The sequence below is a fragment of the Passer montanus genome, unplaced genomic scaffold, assembly GCF_014805655.1.
Source record: "Passer montanus isolate IOZ18808 unplaced genomic scaffold, ASM1480565v1 scaffold151, whole genome shotgun sequence".
NCBI lineage: Eukaryota > Metazoa > Chordata > Aves > Passeriformes > Passeridae > Passer > Passer montanus.
In genome coordinates this window covers 786,350-798,856 of record NW_024362163.1, presented here as the reverse complement: position 1 = coordinate 798,856, position 12,507 = coordinate 786,350, and the positions used below count along the sequence as shown (strand labels likewise).

At 40.2% G+C, this 12,507-nt stretch overlaps 1 protein-coding gene across 2 annotated transcripts in view; it reads left to right on the top strand.

The window, feature by feature from the left end:
- The window catches only part of LOC120498823 (sodium/hydrogen exchanger 9B2-like), a 24,244-nt gene extending 11,737 nt beyond the window's left edge, over positions 1–12,507 (top strand). For both annotated transcript variants that reach the window (XM_039701991.1, XM_039701989.1), the window contains exons 6-13: positions 1,911–2,053; positions 3,768–3,895; positions 4,777–4,952; positions 5,470–5,576; positions 6,716–6,865; positions 9,233–9,341; positions 9,501–9,637; positions 10,612–12,507. In XM_039701991.1, the coding sequence (XP_039557925.1) occupies positions 1,911–2,053; positions 3,768–3,895; positions 4,777–4,952; positions 5,470–5,576; positions 6,716–6,865; positions 9,233–9,341; positions 9,501–9,637; positions 10,612–10,851 (1,190 nt within the window). In that variant the 3' untranslated portion in view covers positions 10,852–12,507. The remainder of the gene's footprint in view (positions 1–1,910; positions 2,054–3,767; positions 3,896–4,776; positions 4,953–5,469; positions 5,577–6,715; positions 6,866–9,232; positions 9,342–9,500; positions 9,638–10,611) is intronic.

Below are 12,507 nucleotides of genomic sequence, written 5' to 3'. Positions count from 1 at the left end.
TATGCTGTCCCCTTGCTGCGTTTAGTGCACAGATGAGTAGAGCTGCTGACAGACAGTAAAACTGCTTGGTGGGGTGGGCCAGGGGTGACTGTAGCCTGCACAGCTGGCATTGTGCCTCGCACAGGAGCTCCACACACAGCTCTGTCCAGGCAGCCTGTGCACTCTTGTGCTGCTTAGTTTCACCGGAGGGAAAAAATTCAAATGAGGGGGAGGGAGGTTTTGCATATGGCATGCAGGCCTGCAGTATGAACACGGAATATCACATGCAAGGAGTCTGCCCTTTCTAAGTAAACACCCCTCTTAAACAAATAAAAGTATGTCTGACCATTTGGGTTCTGCTTGTTTGAGAGTTTTTTAATTACATCTGTATCTGAAAGTTATGAGTTGAGCATGAAACTGCTTGTCAGACAGGTAATACTGGACAACAGAAACTTCAGCATGACAGCACTTGTCTCTTGAGTTGTTTAGGACAGAGTTCATTGTTCCAATCCCCAGTCCTTGAGGAAAACTGGAGAAATCTATGACTCAGAAGACAATGTCTGTGAATATTCTGTTTTTACATTAAAAATTCAAACCATGTGCTCTTACATGCCTATAACCCACTTTTGCTAGGTCCAGTAGAGTGTAAGGTGTCTGGCTGAGCACTTAAGCACCTTATTGTGAGCCTCTCTCAGGAGAAGGAGTGAAACTGGTACTGAAACAACCAATAATATATTTTAGGTGCATGTTGCAGAGAAGTCTCTGCAGCAGGAAGAAGGGAGCAAATCAGTTAAGATATCCTTTGAGATGGAGATTTTTTGCTTTGTTAAGTAGATTCCCAGATCAGGGTAGGTCCAGTGACTTGGACCTCATGCAAATGTTGCAAAGAGCATGTGATCACAGTGCCAGTCTCATATAATTGTCACGAGGTGCCACAAATTAATTATGACACTGGTTTTTTCCAAGAGGTGGTGGAAAGAACAATGTCTGGAAAGTTTAGAGTGTCCCAGGACAAATCAAGTTCACAGTCAAGGCTCACACTGAGCTGGGACCAACCTGACTACAGTGATTTGTTTACTTTTTGTCTTTTTTTAGTTTCCTGTTTCTAAACATGACTAATATAAAATTATACCACAAAAATGTATCTTTGAATCATCAGGACTCATAATGAATTCTCTGTAGATCCATATTTAAAGTCAGCTTTTCCAGTACTTTTCCATATCCTTCCAGAGCTGTGGCTTTGATAGCTTTGCAGGAAGTCTCTGCTTGGACAGTTTTACTAATATTTGTAAAATGTTGTATCTTGAAAGTAGCTCAAACAGAAGAGAACACAAAGTTTCTGATTTCCCTTCCCTTTTTTGTCCCCTCTTTGTGTAAGAGTCTCATTGCTAGATCACTTGAAAATGTTTCAGTTAGTCCATGATGAGCTGGTTTAGATTATATTTCCTAATGAATGCAGCATTATGGTTCCTGTGATACCTGTGTTTCTTGCACCTAAGAGGATTTTTAACAGTTCCCAACTTCTGAGATAAATGCACGGTATTAGATGATCTTCCTATTTTTGTATTAAAACAAGCTAACAAGAAAAAAAATCTCTAAGAATGCAGAGGTGTCTGCTTATGGTAAGTATGACCTGCAGCTGGTAAACAAAGCTGAGTTCTTTTGACTCGGACTAAAGCTGTGTATCAGCATCCTGCTGATTTATTCATTGGTGACCTGCTGTGTTCTGAGGCTACTTTCACTGCTTTAAATGTGTTTATCTCTTCTCATGCCTCAGTCATGTTGTTAAAATATGGCTAATAATTCGGAATACAAATTGTTGCTTTTTCTCATAAAAACATGATATGGTATGTATTTTTAAGAGTGCTATGCAAGCTTTTCTTGTGCAAAAAAAAAATCATTTGACAGGAGCTTATTTCTTTTGACTTAAGGGATGCTACTTGCTGGTTTCCTAATCCGAAATACCCCGTTCATCAGTGACCTTGTCCAGATAAAGCTGCGCTGGTCTGCAGCACTGAGGAATATTGCTCTTGCCATTATCTTGACCCGAGCAGGACTCGGCCTGGATCCAAAGGTATGGCACCAGCCATTTGTGTGTGGTAGACTACATAACAGCAATCAAAAAAATTTGAATAATTGGTTCCATTAAGAATATTGAACTGCTCAGTCTTGGAGCATCTGCAAATTAGATCATTACAGAAAGCATAATTTCTGTTGTATGTTATATGTATGTTAATATTGACAGTTGGATTTGTAAAGGAGGCAATCAAAAGAAAAACTGAAGAAAACTGATTTTATGATTATTTTAATTTCCTGAATTTTGTGAGTGGAACATATGGAGGATGTGTGCACTGTCATGGTCTGTCAGGAAGAGTTTATACTCCCTGACAAACTCCCTGTTAGTTTATACTCAAAATTTGAAGCAATGCAAGGGATCCCCAGTCCTTGAAAGAGAATGTTTTTGTGTGGCCAGAAATCTAAAAATCCCAACCAACCAAAAAAGTGTCAACCCTGTGGTACTTTTTTTTTTACTTTTTTTTTAATTGCCATGTTAATTGCAAAGATGAATCCTGCTGCACTACTGAAACAATGATTCTCATCACAGTGAAGCCCGTAGCAGTCCTGTGAACAAAAAACAGTCTCTGCACCCTAACAAACATGATACTTCATCAATTGGTGAAGGCCAGGTTTTGCTTATTCAAAATGAGCTGGCTGATGTAAAGCTGTACCATACTGGCCCCTCCCTGTTGAAGGAACCGCTCAGAGTTTATATAAAACTTAGATAAAGTATGGGTAAACTCATTTCTCTTAACCAAGAAAAACTACAGAGTTGCCAGTGCTGCAGTTACTTAGGAAGATAAGGTTTTGTCAGTATTGAAGAATACCTGTTCTCCTATATTATCATCATCTTATTTTCCAAGACATTGAGGCTTGTATGAGCATGAACTGTGTGTTGTTAGACACAGCCTGGACAGCCCAAGTTCTGTGAGACTGCATTTCTTTCTATTCATAACAACTTTTTTTGCTGAGGGAACTTAATTTTTGACTCCTTTTTCTTCCATGTGGTAAGAAAACTGTCACTTGGAGTCTGTGTGTGGCAATGCTTTGATGCAGTTACAGTTGTTCCTCATGTAATTGAAACTCTGAAAACAAAGAAGTCAAGTTTCTCTTCTCGGTCCTGATTATGCTGGGATAAACTGGATTGGTAAAAAGTGGAACTCGCTTATTTTTATTTCTTTTTTTAAAATTTCTTGTCAAAATTAGGGACCTGTCCTAGCAGACTCATGTTTGTGACTAACTGTTAAAGACAGCTGTTAGAAACAAATGCCAGTTTAGGAAATTTTTTTAAAAGTTGCTGAGCCAAAAGGAGCTTAATCTCTAAATATCATGTGAAAGACAGGTGACAGATGCTTGCCTCCTTGTGCCAAGTTGATGTAGTTCTACAGCTTTTCATGATTTGTTCATAGATTTTCGGGCAATTTTGGGGGCTGCTCATGCAACTTCTGGGATTATAGTAAATCTTTTATGGATGGAGCAAATGACAAGAAGCCAAAGAGAATTTTTCTGTTACTCCTTCCTGTGACATTCAGGAACCTTATCAAACCTAGATTCACTGCCACACTTGAAATTTTATATCCAAATCCGACTGGGTTTGGGCTTATCTCTAGTTTGGGCCATGTCATGTCCTGTAGTGCAGCTCAGACAGGTTTTTTTAAACAAGCCATATCAGATTGTAAATGTTTTTCCTCTGTGAAGCCAAAGGTACTGACACTATTGTATAATTGCAGGCTCTTAAGAAGCTCAAAGCTGTCTGTTTACGGCTTGCTTTCGGACCGTGCCTCTCAGAAACAGGCACAGCTGCTGTCCTTGCCTACTTCTTCCTGCATTTGCCATGGCAATGGGGATTTATATTAGGGTAATGTACTGCCTTTTCTCCTGGTGCTGGTTTCCAGGCTACAGCTCAGTGATCCAACTGTGGTTAGTTCTCTGTGCCAAGCAGAGGCCTCAGTTCAATGCCATTTGGGAAGCTGTGCTCAGCCCCTCTGGTCTTCTGCTTACCCTTTATGTCTGGCTCTGTGGCTAATTTAAAGGTCATAGTTTCAGGCTGCGGAGGAGTACTTGCATCATTACTTTTCTGTGTTTGTGACCTGAGCACTTGAAGAAAGAAGAATGGTGCAATCCCTGAGTCTTGAACCACAACAAAGGGGGCTTTTAGGGACAGCAAATTATACCAGAGGCTGGAGAATCTTCATACTGGAATTCAGAACTTCCACCCAGAGATGCACATAGGACAGCCTTCCTGTCACAAGGATATGGCATAGTACATTCTAGAGTAACCTCTTTGAAGAGAAGACGTTTTCCATCTAGTCCTGTTTTCTAAATTGGTGCACTTGGGCCAGACCCATACACTAGAACAAGATGGGTGAACTCCTCCTCTGACACATGCTGAATTTTATGAGAAGGAGCTGGGCTGCTGAGTCATAAGCACGTCTAGACCAGGTTTCCAAATGGGACAATCCAGGCATCTATCAGGGAGCATAACTGGCCTGCAGTGGTAACTCCAGTTTTAGTCTGTGGAACCCTTTACTTTTAATGTTACTGAGTTGGACAGAAAGCAAGAGCTGATTGCAGATCTGCATAGAACTATCCCTGCTTGTAGTTAAAAGGGAAAGGTTAAGAAAGTACTGTACATAAAGGTCTACTTCTTTATACTTTAAAAGAATTATGGTCAGAACATTTGGAAGTTTTTTTAGTTCAATGCTTTCTTTTTGAGATGCTGAACCTGTGTGTTTTCAGTTTTGTTTTAGGTGCAGTCTCCCCTGCTGTGGTGGTTCCCTCCATGCTGATTTTACAAGCTGGGGGATATGGGGTGGAGAAAGGTGTCCCAACTTTGCTAATGGCAGCTGGCAGCATCGATGACATTCTGGCTATCACAGGCTTCAACACTTGTCTTGGGATGGCTTTCTCTTCTGGTATGCTGGTTAATCTGTACACGATGAAATGCAGAACAGTGATCTTTTGGAGAATGTGTGCTCTGTTACAGCTGACTGGTTTGTAACTTAATGGCATCTCATTATAAAATTCATGTATAGCCTTAAATACTGAGATGGAAATGACTCATGTTCAAAAGTTGATGTAACATGGTCAGCTCTGAGTTGTGGGTCACAACAATTTTCAGAGAACATTTTTCCCTGACTGCTTCCTTAGCTGCCAAGTCTGGGTCGTGCATGCCCAATATGATGCTTTGAAATTTCACTGGGTTTGGCAATGTTCTTACAGTGGCTCTCTGACTTCTCTTGCACACTTTCTTGGCATGAGCTTTCAGAGAAAGAAAATTGCACCATCCAGTTCCCTCATGCCCATAGGTTCCTTCCTGAACTCCTTTGCCCCAAGTAATTTAAAGCAGACACTGTCCTGGAATCACCCTCATAGGTCTAGAGCATGGTTTGAGTGATGGCTTACTGAACGTGTGTTCCTTTTGTGAAATAGGTTCTACTCTGTACAATGTGCTCCGTGGAGTGCTGGAGGTTGCTGTTGGCGTAGCAGCTGGGGCAGTTCTGGGAATGTTTGTTCGATATTTCCCAAGCCGTGATCAGGTAAAAACCTAGTTTAAAAAAATTACAATGAAGTGATTCTTTGCTAAGGGATTCTTTTCTTTAGTTATTAATTTCCAGCTTCCTGTGAAGCGGGGAAAGCTTTTTACAGTGCTAGCAGCTTCCAGATTGCAAAACCTATCAAGTGAAGAGGTGTTTTAAAGGTGATTACTTATTTACTGCAGCAATAATAATTTATGGTCTCATAGTCCTTCCTGATGGAAGTTTGGAATCCAGCTCACCATCCTGCTCTCATTGAAGGTTGTGGAAATGGAGGAAGGGTCTGATACCCATTTCAGAGAGTAAAATAATAATTTATTAGATTGATGCAAGACACATGTACTTCTTTAAGATACATCCAGTAGGCCTAAGATTAAAAATTAATAAAGCAGATGTATTAGAGGTTTCAAGTGATTGATCATATCATTAGTATTAATTAGAATGTGTTACTTTCTATAAAAATTACATCTATAGAAAGTGTTAGATGAATTTTCTATTGTGGGGTAATTAAATGAAGAGAAAATTGTGGAAGAATGTAGATACACTCTGGACTACCAAAGTCAGTATTCAGAGCATCTATTGCCCTCATTGGCATCAAATTTTGTTATTAAATAATGTAAGAAGTGTGATACAAGAGCTAAAGAGTTAGAAAGAAATGAGGAACAATGGTAGATAACTGTCTGCTGTGAGACTGAATGAAATAAAACTAGATTATTCCTGGCAAATGTTTGACTTGTCCTTAAAAACATCTGATGGCAAAGATTTCGCCTTTCCTTGGAGAAACTGTTGTAATACTTGACTACACAGGTAGAAAATCCTACTATCACAGAGTTGAGGCAGAGCTGCTGGAACAGAGCATCATGTTCCTTGTGATAAAAGTAGCCTAGTGGCAATAAGAACTTGGGTAGGCAGAGGGAAAAAAAATTACATTTTCAAAATTTGTCTTCTTAGAAATTAATGTCTGCAAAAATTCCTCAATCCAACTGAGCAGTTCAAGTCTCACTTGGAAGCTTTGATTCCTTCAGAATTATTAATTTTTAATTTTCTTTTCAAATACGTATTTTCAAAATTAACAGGAGTAACTTTTTCCCCCATTTCTGAAAGAAATTCACTTTTTGGTTTGTCTCTTTCCTTGGCTGCAGGCATCTTTGGCATGGAAGAGATCGTATTTTGTACTTGGACTGTCCATGTTTGCTGTTTTTGGCAGCATCTACTTTGGCTTCCCTGGATCAGGAGGGCTTTGCACATTGGTCTTAGCTTTTGTTGCAGGTGTGGGATGGTCTGATGAAAAGGTGAATGTTTACATATCCAAAGTGTGAACGTACAGCCTGACAGGAGCTTGGATTTCTGTCAGGAGTGGTAATGGTGTATTTGTGAAGCATTAGAGGGTGTCCAGATTTAAAAAACAAAAAAAACAGCAAAAAAACTCCAAAACCCCACCAAACCAAGCAGCACATTGTACATTTGTTTTGGAAGTCTTAAGCATTTCCTGTAACAGAAAGTTACCACTTGTGTCAGTAGAGCAATAGGTATGCCAATACAGAGCCTGGGATACTGATTGAGAAATGCTCAGCTTTTCTCAGACATCTTAAGCCATATGAAGGAGACTTAGGCACTAGACAGTAGCAATCCAAAGCTTCAATTCCCAGCTCTGTGAGTGTCTGTACACAGTCACTTTATGGTGAAGTTTACAAATGGGTGTCCAAGATGCAGTTGTGGACATGGCCTGAATACCCTGAGGGTTTGTTCCTGTGGTTTGGGCGGGGTGAAATGAAAAGCAGTGATGAACTATCCTCTCTCATCTTTCCCAAATCCCAGCCGTTGTAATTTGGATAACGTAGAGAGCAGAGTGCACACAATAAATTATGTGAGGCCATACAAAAGACTGCTTTTTGGTCACTTTCTCTTAGGTACTAGCCTACTTTGTCTTACTGCTGCTGCCCCACTGCCTTTCTGTACTTTGCTATGTCTGACTGCCTCTTTTGCTTGATACCATCTGCATTTAATGTTTTGAGGGCATCCATCTTTCTCTCCACAGCTATAGCTTTGTGACATTCAGTAGAAGAAGGGGAAGAAAAAGGAAAAGGGATTAGATATAGTAGAGTCCATGTTATTATCCCCATCTTGACCCAGACTTTACAAAGATACCAAGGTTTGTTATAACAATGCAAAGAGACTAAGATTGTCCAATTTTAAAGGATTAAAAACTCTTCTTGGGACTTAACTAGTTAAGGACATCACAGCTGATAAAGCTCTCTACTGAAAAGCTTTTAAATCATTATAGGAGGAAGGACCTTAAAAGAGTATATGCAGTCTATAAAGGCTTAGTTTAAATTCTTTTGATCTGTGAATGAAGCTTCATGACCTTAAGTATATTGATGTCAAATGCCTTAGCTCTTTTTTTCTCAGATAGAGTTCGAGGTGTCTGTGTACCCAATATATTACCAAGGTTTTCCTGCTGAGCTGCTCAAAGGCCACTGCCTCCCACTTTCTGTGGTGGAAGGCACTTGACAAACACTGTCTGCAGAGAACAATGAACATCAGACCTATTCCTGGAACAGTCATATGGGCAGTAAATAGGCTGAAATCCATAAAGAGGGGATTTCTGGGGGTGCATTTTTTTTCTTCTAATTTAATTTTGTTTTGAAAGAACTGAAAAGGGTGAAATAAGAAGCAGAAATGAGGCAAAAATGTATATATATATGCATACACACACACACACATATATGTATATATCCATCTCATTTTCTTCAAGGTTACAGAAGTTTTTGTGTTACTGTAACCTACCATTCCTTGACAGAAGAGCAAGAGGTGTTGCAGGATCAGTCCCAAAGAGAATACCAAGGATGGAACATGTTTAGGCCCTGGATTGATTATTAAGTGACAGAGCACTGCACTTAGATTTTCCAGCACTCCTGCCTGAAGGTTCATTTGCTATTTTAGAACCCACTTAATTAAAAGACAAGTGCTGTTTGATATGCTGTGTGTACCCTGTCATGTAAGTGGAAGATTCCTGTTTACCGTGGCAGCAGTTATTTTAGGAAAATTGTGTAAAGTTCAAACGTGAGGAGAAAAGATGGTTTTCCCTTTATGCACTATATTGCAGTGGGAAGTTCAGCACTTCTTCCTGCTATGTGATTTCAGACTTGCTCAGACTCACTTGGCTCCTGCTGACATGGACAGAGTCCTCTGACTGAGTGCAACACGAACAGAGTTGGGTCGTGACTAAAACTTGGGAGAGTCTGACTCTGCTCAGCTACAAATGGGAGAACATGTTTAGGCATGCAGTTCCCAAAGGCTCAGAAACTTCATGGCAAAGGTGTTGAAATGACATCTTTCTAAATAGTGAAAATCAACAATGCTTTATTTTCCTTCTCTTGTCTGCAGTCTGCAGACTGCTGTGTTACTCTCCAAACACCAGTGCTTTTTATTTCTCCTCTCAAGACATCAAACATTTATTTACTAAGACAGCTAGAGTCAGTCTGACCTTCAAAAGGTGTGTAGCTGATTTTGAATGTTTTAGTATTAGGTCAAAGGAAGAGGAGCAATTCTGAACAATCTTTATGAAACATTTTCACTTTGTCCTATGATTACTTAACTGTTGTGGTATGCTTGGCCATCTTTCTGTGAATTTACAGATTAGCTTTTTTTTCTTGCAGAGGGAAATTGAAAAAATTGTGGCAGTTGCATGGAATATCTTTCAACCTTTTCTTTTTGGTTTAATTGGAGCAGAAGTATCCATTATATCTCTTAGACCTGAAACTGTTGGTAAGATCATTCACAAATTATCCAGCTTTCATTACTGGCTTTGAAAGACTCTCTATAAAGAAATCTAGAACAAAGCAGACTATGGCTGACCCCCGAAAAAAATCAAAAAACCAGAAGCATCTCTGCACAAAAGTACTGAGAAGTGTTTGTCTGTTGCAGGGCTCTGTGTTGCTTTATTAGGCATTGCCCTAGTTGTGCGAATCATAGCAACGTTCCTGATGGTGTCTTTTGCTGGGTTTAATTTCAAGGAGAAGGTATTTGTCTCACTGGCATGGATTCCCAAAGCCACTGTCCAGGTAAACAATCCATCATCACTTTCATTCCAAGCTAAATCTATTTTCTTTAGCACAGCTTCTTGTAACTAGCAGAGTGGTAAGCAGGGAAAGGTTCAGGCTTAGTGACAGCTAAACATAGAATATTGACTATTCATTCTCTAAAACACTCCTAACTGCTTAAAAAGTGTGTGGAGAAGTTTATATGTGCAGGTATTTTGCTTGCATCCAGGGTTTACTCTTAGTAATGACAGTGACTTGTACATATACCATAGGACGTTTAAACATTTCTCAGCCATTGGTGATTATTGTGCCTTTACATACAGATTCTGAGAACTCCCAAAGGTAAAAGCATTTCCCTCTTACACATGAAGTGTCTGCAAGGACAGTCACATCCAAACTCAGAATGGGTTTCAGTTTGTGATTGTTTTGGTAAGGAGTAGTCTGAGAGCCATATTAATAGAGTTGCCTCAGGCTGGCTACATTCCTGCTCCTTTATTTCAGTGATTGTCAAGTCATTTAGACTTTGCCTCAATAGCATGATTACTTGCAAACAAAAGTTACTAATCAAAACAGGCAAGGCTTATTACATGACCAGTGAATTAAATTTCAGAAGCTGCCACTAGTTGACTATTGTCAGGATACGTTCTCCAAGTGTGGTATTTTCACAACTGCAATACACAATGTACTGGCCTAGTTCATTAATCACACATTGTCCAGAAATGAGGATAAAATGGCAGCTAAGCAATGTTCTTCACAGGAGGCAACCACACAGATAAACTCATTAGCTTAGGAAATTCCAAGCACAGTCAAGTGAAAATTGTTCTCTTAGGTGTCATATAATGTTTATTTTGCTATGTACAGCCTAAAACGAACAGGTTGAATGGACTAAAAATGTCAGATTTATGTGAAATGTTGACTCATGATAGGTTCCCATTTTTCCTCATTCACTGCTAAAGCTTCCTTGCTCCATCTCAGCAATGTTTTCTCCCCTGCAGGCTGCAATAGGTTCCCTTGCCCTGGATACAGCAAGACAACATCAAGATGAGCAACTGGAAAAATATGGAATGGATGTACTGACAGTAGCTTTCTTGGCCATCTTGATCACTGCTCCAATTGGAGCCCTGGTTATTGGCTTGGCAGGGCCCAGACTTCTGCAGAAGGCTCAGACGAATAGCAAGGAGGATGAGGAAGGTGGAGAGGTTGGAGAAGAGGCAGAGGCCTGTGAACCTTCATAAGACAGAGAACTACAGCACTGTGGTCCTTCAACCCTGACACTTCTGTTGTGAAAAGATGGCATGTCTAATCTTGGTGGAGGAACCTAGAACTATCAGTCACCCCTGCTATTTTTAAAGCAGCCCTGGTGGAGTTCTATAAAATAATTTTATGTGATGATGGTGCCTTGAGATGAAATAGCTGAACATACAGTGAATAAGATGACCTGGCAGTGAGTCACTGAGAAGTTAGCAGTCAAGAGTTACTTGAAATGTGTGGGTGGTAAGGCCAAGGAGAGGGTCAGAATTGTTAAGGCATGGAGTCATGAGGTAGAATATAAGCAGAAAAAATGGAGACTAATGTGAATAACTTCTTGATGGTTGAAACTGGGCTGTGAGATGACAAGTTATATAGCTCAAAGAAAGCAACTTCAAAGTAAGAGGTTGTTGACATGTAGTGAACAAGTCCTGCCATCAGTTGGTTGATGATTGGTGATTGATCAGTTGGTGATTCCCTCTCCTTCCTCTTTATGTTCCAAAACTTGCCTTTCCCTATTGCTGTTCTCCCTCACAGCTGAGGCTACTCCTTTGTGCCTTCAAGGACTGTCAGCTCTGGTCGTACAGCAAGTGGTACTTACATGCTCAAAGAGACAGTTGGGGCCATCATCCACTGGTAATAAAGATGTTGGTGCCAGCAGAAAAGCGGACGGAGCCTGAAAACGAGATGAGGGCTGTGGGATGGCTGTAAGGACTGGGGGAGGGTTCTATGGGATTGGGATGGCTGCTTCTTCACCTGTGTACCTCAGCCTTCACACCACAGGAAGTCAAGAGAGAGAAGCTGTTCTATAGCCAGGAGTAACCTCTGTTGATCAAAATCTTGCTCTTGTTTTTTAGGTTTGGTATCACTTGACAGATACCAGCAAATCTGCCTGGCTCCAAGTAAATTGTTGGTAACTCCATTCTGAGGCACAGGGTCAGTACAGCATCCCTCAGGAAGTTACTTTGTTATTTTTTGGAAAGGCTATTAGATTGTGCCTGTAACTGAGGTGGATAACACTCTCCTGCAGATTTCTACACTACAGTTCACTGAACTCATTTTACAGGATACTGTGTAGAATACATTTGATAGTGTCTAGATTTTGGCATTAGTAAGAATGAACCATCTGTATTTTAGATTTTAAATTTTTAATGTGCAAAACAAAATATGTACAAAAACACTTCTAACTACTTAAATTCTTCTAATGTTGACACTGTACTATTTGCAGAGAGTCCTATGCCATACAAATGAGCTGCATGTGTGGCTGTACGTGTATGCCTTTGTATAAGCCTTACTCTCTAAGCAAAAAGAGAGCTTCCTGAGGAAATACTTCACTTTCATAGCCTGCAATTCCAGCACAATGATAAAAATACCAGGAAGCTCTTTGATAAGTTTTCTGTTAACAGTTGTCAGGTACATTATATTTCTCTAACTGTGTACACTGCTGTTCTTTCTGCTTACTTGGGAATATACCATCTTCAGTTCAGTTCAAGTTTGTCTCCTGACCTGAAAGGAAGATGCTTTCAAACTGCACATGATGGGTTTAATGCTGGAGCAATAGTTAAGAATGCTGTGACATACCTGGCCTTCTGTGCCTGTTCTGCCTACTTCACACGCACTCCTGGTGTCCTCCTGGCCCAGTC